General features: G+C 42.9%; 1 protein-coding gene across 23 annotated transcripts in view; it reads left to right on the forward strand.

The window, feature by feature from the left end:
- The window catches only part of LOC141164440 (protocadherin gamma-C5-like), a 533108-nt gene that overhangs the window by 293965 nt on the left and 217213 nt on the right, over positions 1-21930 (forward strand). For 2 of the 23 annotated variants that reach the window (XM_073649679.1, XM_073649694.1), the window contains exon 1: positions 18439-21056. The exons of the other annotated variants lie outside the window; for them this stretch is intronic. In XM_073649679.1, coding sequence (XP_073505780.1) covers positions 18615-21056 — 2442 coding nt within the window. In that variant the 5' untranslated portion in view covers positions 18439-18614. Of the gene's footprint in view, positions 1-18438; positions 21057-21930 lie in introns of those variants that run through there. 23 annotated transcript variants of the gene reach the window in all.

Consider the following 21930-nt stretch of genomic DNA (forward strand, 5'->3'; position numbering starts at 1 on the left):
TTATTTTCTCAATTTTTAGATATAAATTTATGAATTTGTTCTACATAAAACAATTGTTTTTGTGCATCAGGCAAGGACAGAGTTATTGGGGTACATATGGATTAGTCTTACCTGCTCTCATAGTTGATGGCCTCACTGACACAATTTAACCCTTTTGAACTTAAAAATAGTGTATTTTCATTAGCTCACCCTGTTGCTCTTTTTGTAAACCACGAACAACAAATTTGGTTCCTGTTAGGCAATTTATAACATAAAATTAAATTTCAGCACTGTGAAGTCAAATGTTCTTTCAAGATAGTGTTTTGTACTTAGTTTATTGTCTGTAACCAGTAATATGACTTGAGAGTGTTCATTATTTTATTATTTCCTGCTATACATATATACATCCACTATTAATCGACACCCATAAATGGTTTCTATATTGTTATTTACATAATTGATTAAACAATAATGAATTTTAATACATTTATTTTATACTTGAGATCTAGCAATAATATTACATGTCTTCTTTGTTTGTGTCTTTTTCCTGAGTAATGGATTTTACAAATTTTAGGTTTTTTTTGTAAAACTATGTACCAAAAAAACAACCGACACACAGCCTATATAATAAAACTATGCAAATTAATACATAATCGTTATATCATCCCTCTTTTATGGCTCTGGATAATGAAGGATTGAGCTTTGAAAGCTCTGTGAGAATGATGATAAATATGTGATACTGATGATAAAAAATGTGCATAAATATAGTATACTTCATATTAATGACATGATGGAACATTCATTACTGTAATACTGGGCTGATACATGATTCTGTACTGTAGATACCATAAACAGATTACATGTACTGTATGTGTTAGGGGATGACACATTCCTGTATTATGTAATCCATGCGCTGCTCTGCGTTATGCCTCCCCGGTATGGGATGAGCTTGTTGTCCTCTATCATGTCTTGTTGGTGCTTCTTCCTATGTATCCTGTGCGTCTTTTGTCTAAGTCTGAACAGAAGCATAATATGAATCTTTAATAGAAGGAGGTGGAAGGAAATTAATTGATAATATTTAGTGATGGTCCACCACTAGACCACACCGTTGCTGTGGAGATTAAAAGGGTATTACCACAAACAAAAGTTCATTTTAAAAATTGTCTGTGTCTGACCATGTACAGAACATACCACGTCTCCTGGGCAGGGGAGGAAGCAAAAGAGTTTACAGACATTACAGCAGGGGATCACAGGGAATTCATTTTGTGAGGTAAAATATTGTTTAAAAACAGGCAGAGAAATATTTTACCTCACAAAATGAATCCTCTGCGATCCCTGTAGTAATGTCTGTAAACTCTTTTGCTTCCTCCCCCGCCCAGGAGATGTGGTATGTTCTGTACACGGTCAGACACAGACAATTTTTAAAATAAACTTTTCTTGGTGGGAAAACCCCTTTAAGGCTCGTAATGTGGTAAACAGAGATACTGTAATACTGTGGGAGCCATTGCTGGATCAGTGAGAGCCGAATAAGTGCCACCTCAGCTCATAGTACGGAGACAGTATGAGACTGGCTGCCTGAGGCCCAGTGCAAGGCTTATAAATACAGGTTCAGTGGCTAATAAGGGAATAGCTACTCTGAGGCCTAGTGAGAGGCTTATAAATACAGGTTCAGTGGCTAATAAGGGAATAGCTACTCTGAGGCCTAGTGAGAGGCTTATAAATACAGGTTCAGTGGCTATTAAAGGACTAGCTATCCTGAGGCCTAGTGACAGGCTTATAAATACAGGTTCAGTGGCTAATAAAGGAATAGCTACTCTGAGGCCTAATGCGAGGCTTATAAATACAGGTTCAGTGGCTAATAAGGGAATAGCTACTCTGAGGCCTAGTGAGAGGCTTATAAATACAGGTTCAGTGGCTAATAAAGGACTAGCTTTTCTGAGGCCTAGTGAGAGGCTTATAAATACAGGTTCAGTTGCTAATAAAGGACTAGCTATCCCGAGGCCTAGTGAGAGGCTTATAAATACAGGTTCAGTGGCTAATAAGGGAATAGCTACTCTGAGGCCTAGTGAGAGGCTTATAAATACAGGTTCAGTGGCTAATAAAGGACTAGCTTTTCTGAGGCCTAGTGAGAGGCTTATAAATACAGGTTCAGTTGCTAATAAAGGACTAGCTATCCCGAGGCCTAGTGAGAGGCTTATAAATACAGGTTCAGTGGCTAATAAGGGAATAGCTACTCTGAGGCCTAGTGCGAGGCTTATAACTACAGGTTCAGTGGCTAATAAGGGATTAGCTACTCTGAGGCCTAGTGAGAGACCTGTAAATAGAAGTTCAGTGGCTAATAAGGGAATAGCTACTCTGAGGCCTAGTGCGAGACCTGTAAATAGAAGTTCAGTGGCTAATAAGGGAATAGCTACTCTGAGGCCTAGTGAGAGGCTAATAAATACAGGTTCAGTGGCTAATAAGGGAATAACTACTCTGAGGCCTAGTGAGAGACTTATAAATACAGGTTCAGTGGCTAATAAGGGAATAGCTACTCTGAGGCCTAATGCGAGTCTTATAAATACAAGTTCAGTGGCTAATAAGGGAATAGCTGTTCTGAGGCCTAGTGAGAGATCTGTAAATACAAGTTCAGTGGCTAATAAAGGACTAGCTATCCTGAGGCCTAGTGAGAGGCTTATAAATACAGGTTCAGTGGCTAATAAGGGAATAGCTACTCTGAGGCCTAGTGAGAGGCTTATAAATACAGGTTCAGTGGCTAATAATGGAATAGCTACTCTGAGGCCTAGTGAGAGGCTTATAAATACAGGTTCAGTGGCTAATAAAGGACTAGCTATCCTGAGGCCTAGTGAGAGGCTTATAAATACAGGTTCAGTGGCTAATACAGGACTAGCTCTCCCGAGGCCTAGTGCGAGGCTTATAAATACAGGTTCAGTGGCTAATAAGGGATTAGCTACTCTGAGGCCTAGTGCGAGGCTTATAAATACAGGTTCAGTGGCTAATAAGGGATTAGCTACTCTGAGGCCTAATGCGAGATCTGTAAATACAAGTTCAGTAGCTAATAAGGGAATAGCTACTCTGAGGCCTAGTGCGAGGCTTATAAATACAGGTTCAGTGGCTAATAAGGGAATAGCTACTCTGAGGCCTAGTGCGAGACCTGTAAATAGAAGTTCAGTGGCTAATAAGGGAATAGCTACTCTGAGGCCTAGTGAGAGGCTAATAAATACAGGTTCAGTGGCTAATAAGGGAATAACTACTCTGAGGCCTAGTGAAAGACTTATAAATACAGGTTCAGTGGCTAATAAGGGAATAGCTACTCTGAGGCCTAGTGCGAGTCTTATAAATACAAGTTCAGTGGCTAATAAGGGAATAACTGCTCTGAGGCCTAGTGAGAGATCTGTAAATACAAGTTCAGTGGCTAATAAAGGACTAGCTATCCTGAGGCCTAGTGAGAGGCTTATAAATACAGGTTCAGTGGCTAATAAGGGAATAGCTACTCTGAGGCCTAGTGAGAGGCTTATAAATACAGGTTCAGTGGCTAATAAGGGAATAGCTACTCTGAGGCCTAGTGAGAGGCTTATAAATACAGTTTCAGTGGCTAATAAGGGAATAGCTACTCTGAGGCCTAGTGAGAGGCTTATAAATACAGGTTCAGTGGCTAATAAGGAAATAGCTACTCTGAGGCCTAGTGCGAGGCTTATAAATACAGGTTCAGTGGCTAATAAGGGATTAGCTACTCTGAGACCTAATGCGAGATCTGTAAATACAAGTTCAGTAGCTAATAAGGCAATAGCTACTCTGAGGCCTAGTGCGAGGCTTATAAATACAGGTTCAGTGGCTAATAAGGGAATAGCTACTCTGAGGCCTAGTGAGAGGCTTATAAATACAGGTTCAGTGGCTAATAAGGGAATAGCTACTCTGAGGCCTAGTGAGAGGCTAATAAATACAGGTTCAGTGGCTAATAAGGGAATAACTACTCTGAGGCCTAGTGAGAGACTTATAAATACAGGTTCAGTGGCTAATAAGGGAATAGCTACTCCGAGGCCTAGTGCAAGTCTTATAAATACAAGTTCAGTGGCTAATAAGGGAATAGCTGCTCTGAGGACTAGTGAGAGATCTGTAAATACAAGTTCAGTGGCTAATAAAGGACTAGCTATACTGAGGCCTAGTGAGAGGCTTATAAATATAGGTTCAGTGGCTAATAAGGGAATAGCTACTCTGAGGCCTAGTGAGAGGCTTATAAATACAGGTTCAGTGGCTAATAAGGGAATAGCTACTCTGAGGCCTAGTGAGAGGCTTATAAATACAGGTTCAGTGGCTAATAAGGGAATAGCTACTCTGAGGCCTAGTGAGAGGCTTATAAATACAGGTTCAGTGGCTAATAAGGGAATAGCTACTCTGAGGCCTAGTGCGAGGCTTATAAATACAGGTTCAGTGGCTAATAAGGGATTAGCTACTCTGAGGCCTAATGCGAGATCTGTAAATACAAGTTCAGTAGCTAATAAGGGAATAGCTACTCTGAGGCCTAGTGCGAGACCTGTAAATAGAAGTTCAGTGGCTAATAAGAGAATAGCTACTCTGAGGCCTAGTGAGAGGCTAATAAATACAGGTTCAGTGGCTAATAAGGGAATAACTATTCTGAGGCCTAGTGAGAGGCTTATAAATACAGGTTCAGTGGCTAATAAGGGAATAGCTACTCTGAGGCCTAGTGCGAGTCTTATAAATACAGGTTCAGTGGCTAATAAGGGAATAGCTGCTCTGAGGCCTAGTGAGAGATCTGTAAATACAAGTTCAGTGGCTAATAAAGGACTAGCTATCCTGAGGCCTAATGAGAGGCTTATAAATACAGGTTCAGTGGCTAATAAGGGAATAGCTACTCTGAGGCCTAGTGAGAGGCTTATAAATACAGGTTCAGTGGCTAATGAGAGACAGGCGGTCCTGAGGCCTAGTGAGAGGCTTATAAATACAGGTTCAGTGGCTAATGAGAGACAGGCGGTCCTGAGGCCTAGTAAGCTGCCTATAAACAATGTCCAGTCCAGTACAATGAGTGGACTGGCGGAGTTAAGAAGGCAGTTTCAAGCTGAGAGGATTTCTACAAGACCAAATATCCCTTTTTTTGCATAAAAGGTGAAGGTATTGGTGTTACACTGTATATTGCAAAATAATAATGACCAAGTGTAATATTTCTGACATCTGTTGTGCCAACAAGAGTGAACTGTAATCATTAAGGGTTTACTGCAAGTGTTGAAACAAAAATTAAGTTCTTTTGTTTTATAACGTCTTCATTGTCTGTAATCATCATACACATGTAGCAGGACCATACTATACTATTGGTAGTCAATTTGCCTAAGCATTTTATCCTTAACCAAGGTCTGTCTCAAATGAGAGAAGTACCTCAGCTGAGGTTGAAATGTTGCTGATGATATGCTCGATATTGGTTTGTTTCTGACATAATAACATTATAACATGCCATTAGGATCTACTTTGACATTAAGATTTTTTGGATCTAACACTGACCTACATCAATCCTGAGAACAATAGGGGAAAACCCACCATGACTGTCCTCTGCATGCTCTTTGTCACACTATTCGCAGTGAACTTAAAGATTACCTGTCACTTTATCTTTTTAGTTTTTTTTATAAATCAATAGCACCCATGATGTTAGGAACCTCTGAAATATGTTTTTATCAGAGAAACCTGCTTCTTCTCTCATTCATTCTCAAATAACACGTAAAATCTGTATTTAGTGAAGACAGATTTTTACATTAATGAAATAGGAGATGAGATTATATGGAGAGAAGAGGGGGAGGAGAGGGAGAAGGAGAAAGGAGCTCCTCCTCTCATCTACATAGAATCTTACCATAAGCAACTGTCATCTACTATCTCAGTAATGTAACAATCTATCTTCACTGAATACAGTAATATTCTAAGGAAGAGAGAAAGCACAATGAGGTATTATTCGGTTCAATATTTTTTAAAAAATTAAAGGTTATGCTAACCTGATTATGTTGTGATCACACAACATTGAGAATGCATGTAATCCCAGCAGCAGGAGGTGCATGGGTCCAGAGACCAAGTTGGATTCAAATGACAGGAAAAAAGTGAAGAATCTGTGCTCTTGATTGATGAAAGCAAATCCAAATCCACATCGGGATATTAAACGTTTTTTATTAAGGCTACGAGTTTCGAAGTACCATACTTTTTCCTCAGGACAAAAACCTTTCGCTGAATACAGATAATACATGTTATTTGATAATTTTGAGAATGAATGACCAGATTTGATGGGGGGCATATTGGAGCAGACGCTCCTGATTCATTATGAAGTGCATGACTTTTATTGAATTAGGTGAGGTGCGGAGTGGCGTGAGTTGCTTTGTACGCCTTGCATCTGTTGGAGTAAGATTTTTGCACAGCAAACGCTGCCGCTTGTCACCACGCCCCCTTGACGCCACAGGTTTGCCCACTTTGTTGGAACTGGGTCAAGAATGGTGTGAAAATGACAGAAGTTGCATTTTTTTGTGCAAACTCATATTGCAGAAAAAATTGCTACTTTTTACATTTTTTCCTTCAGAAATGTGAAAAAAAAGCTTTGATGAATCACCCCCTCTGAATATGAATTATCATTTAAACGTAGATCATTTTAAGTGAACGGTACAGTTCTACACCAGCAGCTGTCATACTGAGAATCATGGACATATTGCCATTGGGATCCCAATGATTAAGTAATAGCATTGTTTGAAATTATAGAAAAGAGACAGCCCTGTTGAATTAGACCATTGATAAATTTGGATAACTCATTTTCCGAGATTTATCATATTATTACCCACAATTGAGATTTCACTCTAAGTAATGAATGATTCATCTTTTCTAATGAATTATGAGATTAGTAGCTGTATTGGGGTTATACACCCCCTTTTTTAACCAGACCAGCCTAATTTGCAATGGCAACCATTGCTTGCCTGTAGCATATATGTACAAACCCCACCAGAAGATTGAGCAAAGAAACCAGTGGGGCACCCAAGCAGTGCTCTAGAGGAGCAGCAAAGCATCAAAAAGAGAATCTTTTTTTTTCAGACCATACTGAGTCCTGGTCTAAACAAATTGAAGGGCAACCCCTTTTATGATTGATCGTGTACTGACTAATGCCAATTTTTCCCGTTGCCTTTCTGAGTCTTTAATAAATATTGTCCAAACTTATTGGTGATTATGAGTAGTGTTGAGCCACCCCCGTAGTGTTCGAGTTCGGTTCGGTTCGTCGAACACCCGTGTGTTCGCCGAACTGTTCGTCGAACTGTTCGTCGAACACCTTCGAACACCGTTAAAACCAATGGCAGGCAAACAAAAACACATAGAAACACATAGAAAACACCTTCAAAGGTGTCCAAAAGCTGACAAACTGCTCAGAAGACACAACTAACACATGGAAAAGTGACAAGTACATATAGTCATGCGAAAATAAAAGAGGTGGAGGAGTAAAAGGAGGGGGAGACACAGATATAGGCATGTCATGCCCTTCTAAAATCCAAAAAGTGAGAAGCCGACACGGCCAGTCCGCTCCTGCCCGTGCCACCTCCGTGTCGCCGGGTTTGTGCCAGAGCCGCGGTGAACCCTGATGGCCAGCCCCCCTCTCCCAATACTGGTGCCTGTCCGCTGGTGGGTCGAGCGAGCCCCCCTGTGGTGGAGGCAGCTCTAAGCTTTTTAATTTAAATTGTCTCTCTAATTTGAATGAATACACTTTAAATCCATTTACAAGGATCTATTGGAGGTCAAGTCTCATGCCAGCAGCCGCGTAATTCCAGCTCCAGTAGCGTCCACTAAAGCTGCTGCAGTTAAAAAGCTTTTATAAAGATCGAGCTCGGCTGTCCACCGCAAGGCATCCTACTGCCAGTCCCAGCCCCTATGCCTTGGGGTGCCTCCTGATGCTCTTCACTGAGTATCCCATGGTCCCGAAGCATTTCCTTTGAAAAAATTAAGTGTCTAAACTACAGGTGGTGTAGCTTGCTTAACAGCCGGGATTATCCGCTGACTAGCAGACACTGCTACTAGGCACAAAGTATTTCCTGGGCTAGATGCAGTTAAAAATTTGTAATTAGATACTCTCGTTGGATGCTGAGAAAGCATTCCATAGAGTCTCCTGGCACGCCATATATGATTCTCTTAAAAAGCTTGGGGTAGGGGTCTAGGGGACCCTTTTATAGCCAAAATCACGGCCCTGTATCGCAATACGTCACCTAGGCTGAAGATAAATGGAACTGTAGCACCCTGAGGGCTCGGTTGCTACAGACGTATTGCACCTCACCCAGAGGTGTGATATCTCACTCTCAGGTAAGGATGGAGTGTGGATCAGGACCCGACACCTGCATGCATTACACCACATTGCCGTGGGGCAGGGCGACCAATATGCCCCTGAGATGGGCACGACAGTCCCTGTCCCTGGCTGGAGTGGGGGGAGGGAACACTGTGGAAGGGGAACCCTGTAGTGCAGGAGCAGGGAGGAAGCAGTTCCTGGGTGCATTGAGAAGGGAGTATAAAAGGTGGGCACCATCTTAGTTCAGTGCAGAGAAGTCTGAGCAGAAGTGGCAGGGAGCAGGGGCTCTGCATGAGCTCTGCTCCGGAGGCGGGCCTAGTAACAGAGGCCCAGGCCTGGAAGAGGGAGAAGGAAGGAAGAGGAGCGGAGAAGGCTCCAGGAACGAGGAATGAAGGGATCCCAGGGGTGCGGACGGGCGAGTCGCCACCGCACGCCCGAATCCACCTGCGTGGAGGGGTCAGGCCAAAGGGGGAGACCGGTCCCCGAACTAGTGGAGGCAGGAAACGACCCTCAGCTAGAAACCGGAGGCTCTGACATTTTATGTGGCGCAGCCCCTCGCTACACCCGCTAGGCAGGCACCACATAGGGTCAGGGAAACTGGCGCCAAGTTTACCAAGAGGAGGCCCGAGGCAGCCGGACAGAAGTGTTGGTAAGAAAGGCCAGACAAAGGACACACAAAGGGGGTCCTGTGAAGTGCTCCAAAGTTATCTGGGAGTTGTCTGAGCCCCTCACCTGGTGAGCACAGTACGACGTGGGCAGCCGTTACCTGCAGACGTGGTCTGGATAATAAGAACTGTGAGTAAAGGCCCTGGACTGCATCACTGACTCCGTGTCGTTACTGCTGCTGCCCTGCACCATCACCCCCATCCTCCGCATACACTGACCTGAGGCTATACTCCTCCCGTGGGGAGTTATGCTACGCTCTGCTGCACCCACAACACCAGCCTCAGCGGTCTGCCCTGTAGCGGCGGTTCACTCTGACTGCAATCCACGGGTGGCGTAGTCGGACATTTAAACATCAAAACCACATAAATAGTTCCGCCACTGGTTTGACCGCCCTGAGCCACGGAACCGGGTCGCCGCCACGAAGACTACAACCACCAGCATCCACCAAAAAGGGTCCGGCTCCGGGTGTCCCAAGGCCCAGGGGGTGCGTCAGAACATTTTCATCACCTTTCACAATCACCAATGGGACAAGGCAGGGATGTCCTCTGTCCCCTCTCTTATACATCCTAGTGACGGAGCACCTGCTCTCATCAATTCGCCATAACCCCAATATTAGGTGGATTGAGGTGGGAGGCACCGAGTACAAGTGCTCTCTATTTGCTGATGATGTCCTAGTATATATCACTCAATCACATATATCCATCCATGCTGTTATGGCTGAAATAGATCACTTTGTTACATGGTAAAATTTTAAAATCAATGCAGCGAAGTCTGAGGCCCTCGATGTCTCCCTCCCCAAATCCATATAGGATTCCATCCAGTCCAACTTTCCCTTTGCCTGGCCCTCACAGGGTATCAAATACTTAGGAATTCCTATTCATAGAGACCTCTCCCATCTATGTTATCTTAATTTTGGGCCCTTTATTGAACAATTCCATACAGACCACGGTTGGCAAGTTAGAACTGTAAGATTCACTACGTGAACCGCTGGTGTTTTGTGGAAAAGCACATGTACACCGCATTCCAAATTATTATGCAAAAAGTGTTTAGGAGTGATAAGGGAAGAATTTGTTTGTTTGTCAGTTAAACTCATTGATGGTGATGTGTGTCAGGGCTCTTTATATCACTGTAAGCAATTGCAGACACCTGTGCTAATTAGTTTGGCAGGTGTGTCCAATGAAAGGCAAGACTACTTAAGAAGGCTCTCTCACATTATTAAGCAGCCTACATTTTCTGCCAAAATGGGAAAGAAAAAGGATGTGTCGGCTGCTGAGAAGCAACAAATTGTGGAGTGTTTAGGTCAAGGCATGACTACAATCAACATTGTGCGATGATCAGGATGAAGTGTCTTGGCAATCAAGAAGTATGTAGCTGATTCACAGTACACACGTGTGCGTGCTGATAAGGGCAAATTGAGGACTCTTTCCTACAGGCAATTACGTCAGGTTGAAAGAGCAGCGGCAAAAAAGCCTTGTCATAGCAGCAGACAAGTTTTTGAAGCTGCTTGTGCCTCCAACGTCCCCCGAACAACAAGATGCAGGGTCCTTCAGAGGTTTGCAGCTGTGCATACGCCATCCTGTCGACCTCCTCTATCCACTTCACACAAGCAGAAACGGCTCCAGTGGGCCAAACATTACATGAAGACTGATTTCAAAACTGTTTTGTTCACGGATGAGTGCCGTGCAGCGCTTGATGGTCCAGATGGATGGAGTGGAGGATGGCTGGTTGATGGACACCCCACGCAAACACGGCTACAGCGCCAACAAGGAGGAGGTGGAGTAATGTTTTGGGCTGGAATCATGGGGAGAGAGATTGTCGGCCCCTTTAGGATCCCTGAAGGCGCTAAAGATGAACTCCATAATGTATGTGGATTTTCTCAAACAGCACTTCCTGCCATGGTTCAAGAAGAAGAACCGTGTATTTCACAGCAAGATCATTTTTCTGCATGATAATGCACCATCTCATGCTGCACATAAAACATCTGCATCTCTGGCTGATATGGGCATAAAAGGGGACAAACTTATGGTGTGACCCCCATGCTCCCCTGACCTCTACCCCATTCAGAACCTTTGGAGCATCATTAAAAGGAGTGTCTATGATGGCGGGAGGCAGTTCACATCTAAGCAACAGCTCTGGGAGGGTATTCTGTCCCCATGCAAAACAATTGAAGCAGAAACCATCCAAAACCTGACAAATTCAATGGACGAGAGAGTTCAGAAGCTCCTTTCGAACAAGGGGTCCTATGTGAAAATGTAACATCACCTAGAATAAAGTTTTGAGTTGAAAACTGTTTGATTTCAGTTTCTAACAACCTGCTAATGCTTATAATTTCAAAAATGACCATTTTTTTGGTCTTTATTAAAATGAAAAGGTTGATCGAAAAGTTTGGGGGATCTAAGAGTGTGGCAACCCAGTAGTCATGATTACTTCGAATTCTGACAATATGAGGGTCATGCTGCAGGTAGTGCAGCAAGAAGGCACTTATGTGTCTTGCGCATCTCGGAGCCCCAAAATTATTTTCCGGGCTAGATGCAGCTAAAAATTATTTTTAATTTTAAATCTGGTGGAGCTTATTATAGATGGCCTAATAGGATCAGTGCTGCACACTGCTACAAAGCCCAAATTATTTTCCAGTCAAGATACAGATAAACATGATTAGTAATTTGAAAGCTTAAAATGTTTGGTAGGGTGATTTTAACCAATCATCAAGCTTTTACTCTCCCCAGGATGACACAGGGGTAGAAAAGTCGTTTCGGATCCATGATTTGTTCATCTTTATGAACGTGAGTCTGTCTACATTATCAGTGGAGAGCCGCGTGCGCTTATATGTCAGCACACCACCAGCAGCGCTGAACACACGTTCAGACAGAACGCTGGCTGCGGGGCATGACAAGATCTCCAAGGTGTAAGTGGCTAGCTCCGGCCATTTATCCAGATTGGAAGCCCAAAAAGAGCAAGGGTCCAGTGACACAGTCGTGGCTTCAGTGTTTACTTGGAGATACTCCTGTACCATCGTCTCTAGGCGTTGACTATGTGTCAGACTTCTTGTCTCCTGTGGCCTTGCAAAGGATGGGCTAAAAAAGTGGTGAAATGATTCCGCAAAATTGATGTTACCAGCAGATACTGTGGTTCTGTTACGGTTTGAGTGCTGAACACTTGACGGTCCCACGGTTGGCAAGTTGGAACTGTGAGATTCACTACGTGCACCACTGGTATTTTGTGGAAAAGCACATGTAAGATTCTGCAACTGTCTCTGCTGATACTCCTGCATGCGTGCATCCCTTTCTATGGCAGGAATAATTTCTGCAAATTTACTTTTGTACCGGGGATCTAACAGTGTGGCAACCCAGTAGTCAGGATTATTTCTAATTCTCACAATTCGAGGGTCATGTTGCAGGTAGTGCAGCAAGAAGGCACTCATGTGTGTTGCGCATCCAGGAGCACCAAGTCCCTGTTGTGTTGGTGGCGAGGTAACAATCATGCTTCCTTCCTCTGTCCTCTCCCCCCAACCTCGCACAACAGAAATGTGATCAAGGTCTCCCTCATCTGATGAGTCTTCCATCAGTTCGTCCTCCACTTCTTCCTGGGCTCCTGCACCTTCCTCACTAGTTTGGCTGCTACCATGCGCCCTGGTAAAACCATCTCCCCCACCCTCACATGCCTGCCGCCTTGGTGCTGCCGACCTTCTGGACCTTGCAGATGTTAGCCCTTCCGCATACAACTCCTCCTCCTCTACTTCCTCCACCTCCTCTTGTGCCACCACCTGACTCCGAATTCTGTTTAACATGTGCTCCAGCATGTAAATCACCGGAATAGTCATGCTGATAATGGCATCGTCAGCACTAAACATCTTCGTCGCCATTTCAAAACTGTGCAGAAGGGTGCATAGGTCCCTGATCTGAGACCACTCCTCCAGCGTGATTTGCCCCACCTCTGAATCTCGTTGGCCCAGGCTATACGTCAGAACGTATTGCACCAGGACTTGTCGGTGCTGCCACAGTCGCTGCAACATGTGCAGAGTTGAATTCCACCGGGTAGGCACATCGCATTTTAGCCGGTGAAGTGGCAGGCCCAACGACTTCTGTAGAGATGTAAGTCGCTGAGCTGCGGGATGCGAACGGCGGAAGTGAGCACACAGCGACCGTGCCCTCTGCAGAAGGCCATCTAGTCTGGGATAGTGGGCTAAAAATTGCTGGACAACCAGGTTCAACACGTGAGCCATACAAGGCACGTGTGTGACATTGCCCCGGCGAAGGGCCGCACCCAGGTTTGCAGCATTGTCGCACACGGCCTTCCCTGGTTTCAGGTCCAGTGGAGACAACCATTCATGAAATTGGTTCTCCAGAGCTGACCACAACTCCTCAGCTGTGTGACTCACATTTCCCAGACATTTCAATGTAAAAACCGCCTGATGACGTTGAGCCCTACTGCCAGCATAGTAAGGAGGTGTGCAGGATCCCTTCTGCGCAGTTAGAAAGCTTGTGGCATGACCAGACAGGCTTTGGGTGCAGGTGGAAGACCGAGAGGGGGTTGAGGAGGCAGAAGCAGTGGAGGAACTTTGACATAAAGAGGATTGACGCACAACTCGTGGGGACGGCAAGACTTGGACAGCAGCCCCTTGTCCTGCTGTCACCATAGTTACCCAGTGCCCAGTCAGCGACATGTAACGCCCCTGTCCATGCCTCCTTGTCCAAGTGTCTGTGGTGAAATGCACCCTGTCACACACAGAGTTTCTCAAAGAAGCGGTGATGTTGTGTGCGACATGCTGGTGGAGCGCAGGCACACCTTTCTTTGAGAAGTAGTGCCGACTGGGCATCTGGTACTGGGGCACTGCGACGGACATAAGGTCTCGAAAATCCTCTGTGTCCACCAGGCGGAAAGGCAGCATTTCTGTAGCCAAGAGCTTGCAGATGGTGAAATTCAACCTCTTAGCTTTCTCATGGCTAGGAGGAAATGGTCTTTTACTTGTCCACATCTGAGGGACCGAGGGCTGGCTATTGTGCTTAGACGGGGTTGATAAGGGTGTCCCCGGCAAACTGCCGGTCTGTGAGGAAGATGCAGGCGGACATGTTAGGTTGCCTTCATCCAAAGGTGGTGCTATCGATGTCGGACAGCGCTCAACACCAGCTGGTGTTACCACCTCCAAAGAAAATGATGACCTGCCAATCACGCTGGCTGTTGCGGGTAAAGAGGTGGCAGGTCTGCGCCCCAAAACAGGTGTGACTGCTGTCCCCCCAGTCACAGAGGATGAAGAGGCCGAGGATGCACAAGATATGGCAGACGGTGGTTGGCCCGGCCGGCTAGGCCGCATTGTAGCACACTGAGCTTCCCACTGCAACTTATGCTTCATGTCCATGTGCCGGTTCATGCATGAAGTACTCAAACTATGTATTTTTTGGCCTCTACTTAGCTTTTGCTGACAAATGTTACAGATAACACGAGTTGGGTCATCTTTATCGATCTGAAAAAATGCCCAGGCTATGCAAGGCTTAGCACCCATGCGACCTGAAGAGCCACCACGACTTGTGGTGAGAGGCAGAGTTGTGTTTGAGGATGCAGTTGTTGACGTGCTTCCAGTACTACGTCTCTGTCCAGGAAGGCGCAACCTGACCTCGTCGTCACTAGCATCTTCCTCCACCTCCTCTGCTGACCTCATCTCTTGGCTGACTGTGGGTTGACAGTAAGTGGGATCTCCGACCTCATCATCATCACCCTGTGCGTTATCACACCCGTCGTCCTCAGAGCCAACCTGTTCCTGCCCTGACAAAAAACTAAAGTTGTCGCTCCAATCAGGTATTTGAGTCTTATCATCGTCTTCCTCATTGTCTCCACCAACAGGAGTTACAGTTTGGGAATGAGGGTCTACATTATGGTCAGAACCTTCTGCTTCTGGTCCTGGATCCGACTCATAAAGATTCTGGGCATCAGTGCAGATCATTTCCTCGTCTGGATTCACAGAAGCGCTGGAGTCGACCTCTGATTCCCAGGCTATAGTATGAGTAAACAGCTCTGCAGACTCAACCATCTGTTCTACCTCATACTCAGACGGGCAGCTGGAGATTTGGGAGCTGTGAGGAAGCAAGTGCGATTTGGGTGACACCTTTGAGGACTGGAGTATTTGTGATGTTGAAGTTGATGTGGAGGAGAGCCCACTTAAAGGAGCACTTGATATCCGTTGAAGCACCTGCTGTTTTTGTGCCTCATCTGGAATTTGTAGCGATTGGCATGGCCATAAGAAAGGGATCTTATCACATTGTCCGCTAAAAGAAGTAGACATTTTAGTTTGGCTGGAAGATGGTCTTTCTTCTGCAGATGTTACTGTTGCTTCAACACCTACCCCACGGACACAACCTTTTTTCCCCTTCCCAACACGCCTATTCCCCTTTCCACCAGCAGCAGGCCTTTTTCCACTCATTTTGGTGGTTAACTAATTCACAACTCTGGAGTTGTTTGCACAAAAAAACAATGGATGGTAACCGAGCAGAGCTGAGTGGCCAAACTGTGGTATTAGGCCAAAACTATTGGCTGGGTTAGATGCAGAAAAAAATTATTTTGAATTTGCAACCTGATGGAGGTCAGTATAGATGGACTAATACAACAAGTCCCACACACAGCTAGAAGCCCAAATATTTTTTCAGAGGTACTGTAGATGCAGATAAAAATTAGTTTTAATTTGCAACCTGATGGAGGTCAGTATAGATGGACTAATAGAGAAAGTCCGACACACTACTAGAAGGCCAAATATTTTTTCAGAGGTAGATGCAGAAAAAAATATATTCAGTTTGCAACCTGATGGAGGTCAGTATAGATGGATTAATAGAACAAGACCCAAACACAGCTAGAAGCCCAATATTTTTTCAGAGGTAGATGCAGAAAAAAATATATTCAGTTTGCAACCTGATGGAGGTCAGTATAGATGGACTAATAGAACAAGTCCCACACACTGCTAGAAGCCCAAATATTTTTTCAGAGGTACTGTAGATGCAGATAAAAATTAGTTTTAATTTGCAACCTGATGGAGGTCAGTATAGATGGACTAATAGAGAAAGTCCGACACACTACTAGAAGGCCAAATATTTTTTCAGAGGTAGATGCAGAAAAAAATATATTCAGTTTGCAACCTGATGGAGGTCAGTATAGATGGACTAATACAACAAGTCCCGCACACAGCTAGAAGCCCAAATATTTTTTCAGAGGTACTGTAGATGCAGATAAAAATTACTTTTAATTTGCAACCTGATGGAGGTCAGTATAGATGGACTAATAGAGAAAGTCCGACACACTACTAGAAGGCCAAATATTTTTTCAGAGGTAGATGCAGAAAAAAATATATTCAGTTTGCAACCTGATGGAGGTCAGTATAGATGGACTAATACAACAAGTCCCACACACAGCTAGAAGCCCAAATATTTTTTCAGAGGTACTGTAGATGCAGATAAAAATTAGTTTTAATTTGCAACCTGATGGAGGTCAGTATAGATGGACTAATAGAGAAAGTCCGACACACTACTAGAAGGCCAAATATTTTTTCAGAGCTAGATGCAGAAAAAAATTATATTCAGTTTGCAACCTGATGGAGGTCAGTATAGATGGATTAATAGAACAAGACCCACACACAGCTAGAAGCCCAATATTTTTTCAGAGGTAGATGCAGAAAAAAATATATTCAGTTTGCAACCTGATGGAGGTCAGTATAGATGGACTAATAGAACAAGTCCCACACACTGCTAGAAGCCCAAATATTTTTTCAGAGGTACTGTAGATGCAGATAAAAATTAGTTTTAATTTGCAACCTGATGGAGGTCAGTATAGATGGACTAATAGAATGATGCTATGCCCAAAAGATTTTACTTCACTAGGTGCAGTAAAAAAATTGGTATTCTATACACAGGTGGTATATCTTGCAACACAGATAGGCTACTCCACTGACTAACACACTCTGCAATAGGCCAAAAAGGATTAGCTTTGCTAGATTCAGCCAAATGCTGTGAAAAAAACTTGCACAGCACTGGCACAGACCTGCCTGGCAAAAACTGATAGGAACTCATGTAACCTAGTCCTGAAAAGGACTCCAATTACAATTAGTCTTTACTCCCACAACCTATCTATTTAAGAGCACAGACCTCCCTGATAAAAGTCGTAGGAAATGCTGTAACCTAGTCCTTAAAAGGACTGCAATCACAACTATTCACTACTCCCAAGCTATCTGTATATTTGTGCGAAAATTGGCTTGAAATTAACAAGGTATAGCGCACACAGCAACAGCGGTGCCGTCTAACACGCAGCTGCAGCAGTGAGAAAATGGTGGCGACGGGGAAAATGGCTTGGTCTTATAGGGCAAGGACATGTGACATACACTGCCAATGACACATGCCCTTGCTTGTGTGAAAAAAAGCACTTCGCTCCGTGTGTGCGCTGCTGATAGGCTGACAGATTGCACCTCCCCACTGTAAATGCGGGAAAGAGAAAAAAAAATGGAGATCTTCATTGTTCCTGCAGAGATCCATCCCCTGCCCCTCCCCCCACCCCGCTGTACACTCAAACTGCGTATTAACATTAATTTTCATCATTACTGAGAAAAAATCCAGTTATGATTTTGGTGCACGAACAGTTATCGAACATAACCTCGAACAGCCGAATTTTTCTCAAATTGTTCGTGTTCGCCGAACGGCTCGAACACCGCCCAAAACAGCTCGAATTTGAGATTGGCGAACAGTTCGAGTAGAACAACGCTCATCTCTAATTATGAGTACTAGATGCAAATATAGGCATGATGCCTGGGTGACATGGGTATAATGTGAAATTATGAGTTGACCAGTAATATATCTTCACTCCTCAGAACAGTAAAGAGTTACCTTAGTTCTGGTCTCCACTCTGTTATTTCAAAATAACTTTATCTCCTTTCCTGACCCCTCTGGTATCCTGTAGTGATTTTCAACTTTAACCATCAAAATCTGCAACTAAATATACAAGATCTTAGCTTGGACAATAGCCTCCTTACTTACTGGACCTAAGACCAGCTAACACAAGTATTTTCTAATTTGCAAGTTTATAACATAAAATATACTGTACTGTATAATTATACAATATACTAAAGCATATCCAGATTTTATATTTTTGCTACATTACTTTAAAATGATTTATTTACAGCAGTATATATCAATATTCATTTCAAAATTCAAAAGTAAAATAGGTCAGCTTTCAAATATTAGTATATTATGAAATTCAATAAAGTAAACGGTAACAATGTGCATGTATGTGGGAGAATGCATTCAATACAAATCTCTTCTTTTTTTAATATTCCATTTTAAAAAAATCATGAGTTCTTCAAATGTTTCTATATCCTATTTCTTTTTTGTTATTCGATGCATTTTTTCCGATTAGCCACTAGAGGGTAGACTTGTCATCCAGTAGATTCTTTAGTCTATAGCAGAGAATGTGCTCATGTCAGCCCTGCGCTCTCCTCCCCCTGGCTCAGTGATTCACCCTCCCACCGTCTCTCACACAAAGAAGAGCTGCAGCTCTGATGAGAGCCGTGTGGATCTGTATTTTCTTCAGATGGATTATCTTTTTGGGAATATGGACAGATAAATTCATGATCCTCATGCAGCTTGGATTACACAGGATGTACATGACATCAAATATCAAGACAATCACATAAGATATGGACATCAGAGGCTTTTGTCAGTGCTGGAAATGGCAAGTAGCCTGCTCCTTTCTCCTTTGTAGCTGGGGCTGGGTCTCTGGGCAGCTTCGTTATTCTATTGTTGAGGAGTCTGAGCCGGGGACATTGGTAGGAAATGTAGCTCAGGATCTGGGGATAAATCGTGCAGAGATCTCTCAGCGCAGGATACATCTGAGATCTGAGAAATACCAAAGATATTTCAGTGTAAATCAGGCAAATGGAGGGCTGGTTGTGAAGGACAGGATTGATAGGGAGAGCCTGTGTGGATCTAGTCCCAGCTGTTTACTGCAGATAGAGGTTGTGGCTGAGAATCCTGTGGAGCTTTTTACTCTAGAAATAGAGATTCTGGACATTAATGATAATTCTCCTACATTCTCATCTAAAGATCGCATTATTGAGATCACTGAATTATTTGAAAGTCCTGGTGCCCAATTTACTTTATTGATTGCCAAGGATTTAGATGTCGGTGTGAATGGTGTCAGTCAGTATAAGCTGAAAACAAATCCTTATTTCTCATTGTCTGTGAAGAATCGTAAGGATGGAACGCTCATCCCTCAGCTGATACTAGAAAAGGTTTTAGATAGAGAAGAAAAACAAGAACATAACCTCATTCTCACAGCTATTGATGGAGGAGAACCGGCCAGATCAGGGACCTGCAGAATAACAATCGCTGTATTAGATATTAATGATAATCCTCCAGTCTTTAATCAGTCAGTTTATAAAATCAGCATAAAGGAAAATCTACCACTGAAAACTGTGATATTAACATTAAATGCGACAGATCAGGATGACGGAGCAAATGGTAAAATTCAATTTTCCTTCGATGATCACACATCTGAATCTGCTAGAGAAATATTTTCTTTAAATGAAGAAAATGGGGAGGTGTATGTGAATGGATTTGTTGATTTTGAAAATCAGAATTTTTACGAGTTATACATTAAAGCTGCAGACAATGGATTTCCCAAATTAAGGGGAAACTGCATAGTTCAAGTGGAAGTAGAAGATGTAAATGACAATTCACCTGAAATTACCTTTAACTCAGTAGCTAATGATATTCCTGAAAATGCACCTTCTGGTGGTGTTGTGGGATTTATTAATGTGAAAGACAAAGATTCTGGAAAAAATGGAGAAATTAAAATGAACTTATCACCAAATGTGCCTTTTAAAATAGGATATCTTAAAAATCGCTATTCTTTGTATGTAGATGGTAATCTCGATAGAGAGGAAACCCCCCAATACACCATAGAGCTGACAGCCTCTGATTTAGGGTCTCCTCCTCTATATACTAAAAGAAGCATCACCCTCAAGGTGTCAGATATTAATGATAATGCTCCAGTGTTCACACAGTCTACTTATAATGCTTTCATTAAGGAGAACAGTGACCCCGGGACTCTTCTATGTACAGTATCTGCTACTGACCTAGATGAGGGGGTTAATTCTGATCTGGTTTACTCCATAGTTGAGAGTCAGATTGATGGCTCCTCTGTCTCCTCCTTTGTGTACATTAATTCTAATGATGGGAATATATATGCTCAGCGATCCTTTGACTATGAACAGATCCAGGTTTTACAAATCACCATAAAGGTAGAAGACTCAGGATCTCCACAGTTATCTTCCACTGTCCCCATCTTTATCTTCATTCTGGATACAAATGACAATCCCCCCTCTCTGCTGTATCCAGAGCACTCTGAGGACCTCATTGTGCAAGAGAGAATTCCCAAGTCTTCAAATGCTGGATATCTGGTGACTAAACTGTCCGCAGTGGATCTGGACTCTGGTCACAATGCCTGGTTGGTGTTTACACTTATTGATCCCATCAATTATTCATCATTTCAAGTGTCTAAACTCACAGGAGAGGTGAGAACTATAAGAGGATTACAGGAGACCGAGAACATGGAGCAACAACTTGTCATTTCTATCAGTGATCAGGGGACTCCTCCATTATCCACCACAGTGACTTTACTTGTCAGTATAGGGGATGAGGTTATAGTGGAAAGACCGAAATCTGGAGACTTCCTGACCAATTCCAAACCCCCATCAGATATGACTCTGTATCTAATCGTCTCCCTAGTGGCCATCAGCTTAGTGTCACTTGTCACCTTCATGATATTATTGGTGAAATGTCTGAGGAAGGACAGTTATGATTACAGCAGTAGTTGCTGTATTCTTGGTGGATCCCAATCCAAATCCTACGCAGATCAGTATCAGCCGACTCTGTACCTGAACACAGACGGGACCTTAAAATACATGGAGGTCAGGATGGTTCCTCCAGGATCCCAGGGACAGAATTACCAAACTAATTTACCCACAGCCCTGGAGCAACAAGATTTTAGTATTGTGCAGCCTCTAAATTATCCTCAATTAAAGGATATATATCAAGAAGTCTCATCTGAGGGGAATTCATCGAATGAGCCAAACAATGTAAGTAATTGCATTATAATATCATATTGACTAGTATAGATGCCAAATCTGAAATGGGAGGAAAAATATATAATTTAATATTCAGACAGTTGCATTACAATTCAGAAATCTATTAACTCATTATTTATTATAATGTTTAGCCCATAGCTGGTGCATACATTGTAGGGTTTGGTGGTTTTCACCAGGTCCTGCTGCTTGAATTTGCCTAGTAGACACATTCTGTAGGTAGGTAAACTTCATTTTCCACATTAAAATGTTTAGCAATTACATTTCTGCATGAAACCTGTTCCAACATATAGTGTTTCAATCTAAATAATAGTATTTATGGTCATTATATTAATATTGATCTGATTTATATACAATGTTATGCTGAAAACTAAAATCATACCTGTTTTATAGCTTTCAAGTTATAACTTGCTTCTGAGTTGTTGTTTTAGCACCACATATTTATATTTTTTTCGGCTATATTATATTTTATTATAAATGTATGGAACTTGATACCAAGAACCAGAACAAGACCATCATATCATAGATGTGCAAACATTTATGTAAGAAAGCAATATTATTATCGAACATCCTTTCTTATACATTAGAAATTGACCTATAGTAATGGTGCACAGATTACTGTATATACTTTCAAATTCCTGCCATCGCTTCATCAAACTATCAAAAGATGATATCTATTGCATGTCAGATACATCACTATTTACATGTGAGAAGCCTAAAGTATGAAATGTGTGATAGGGTTCATGTAGACATCCGTGCAAATCGGTCTGATTTTGTACCTCAATGTATGAATTGGCCACTAGTCTCCTGAGCATGAGTGATAGTCTCTTAGAAATTCATGAAGCTGTCATTCTACAGTCAGGAGACT

This window comes from Phyllobates terribilis, unplaced genomic scaffold, assembly GCF_046119375.1.
Source record: "Phyllobates terribilis strain yellow unplaced genomic scaffold, ASM4611937v1 Scaffold_10__3_contigs__length_209671492, whole genome shotgun sequence".
Lineage (NCBI taxonomy): Eukaryota > Metazoa > Chordata > Amphibia > Anura > Dendrobatidae > Phyllobates > Phyllobates terribilis.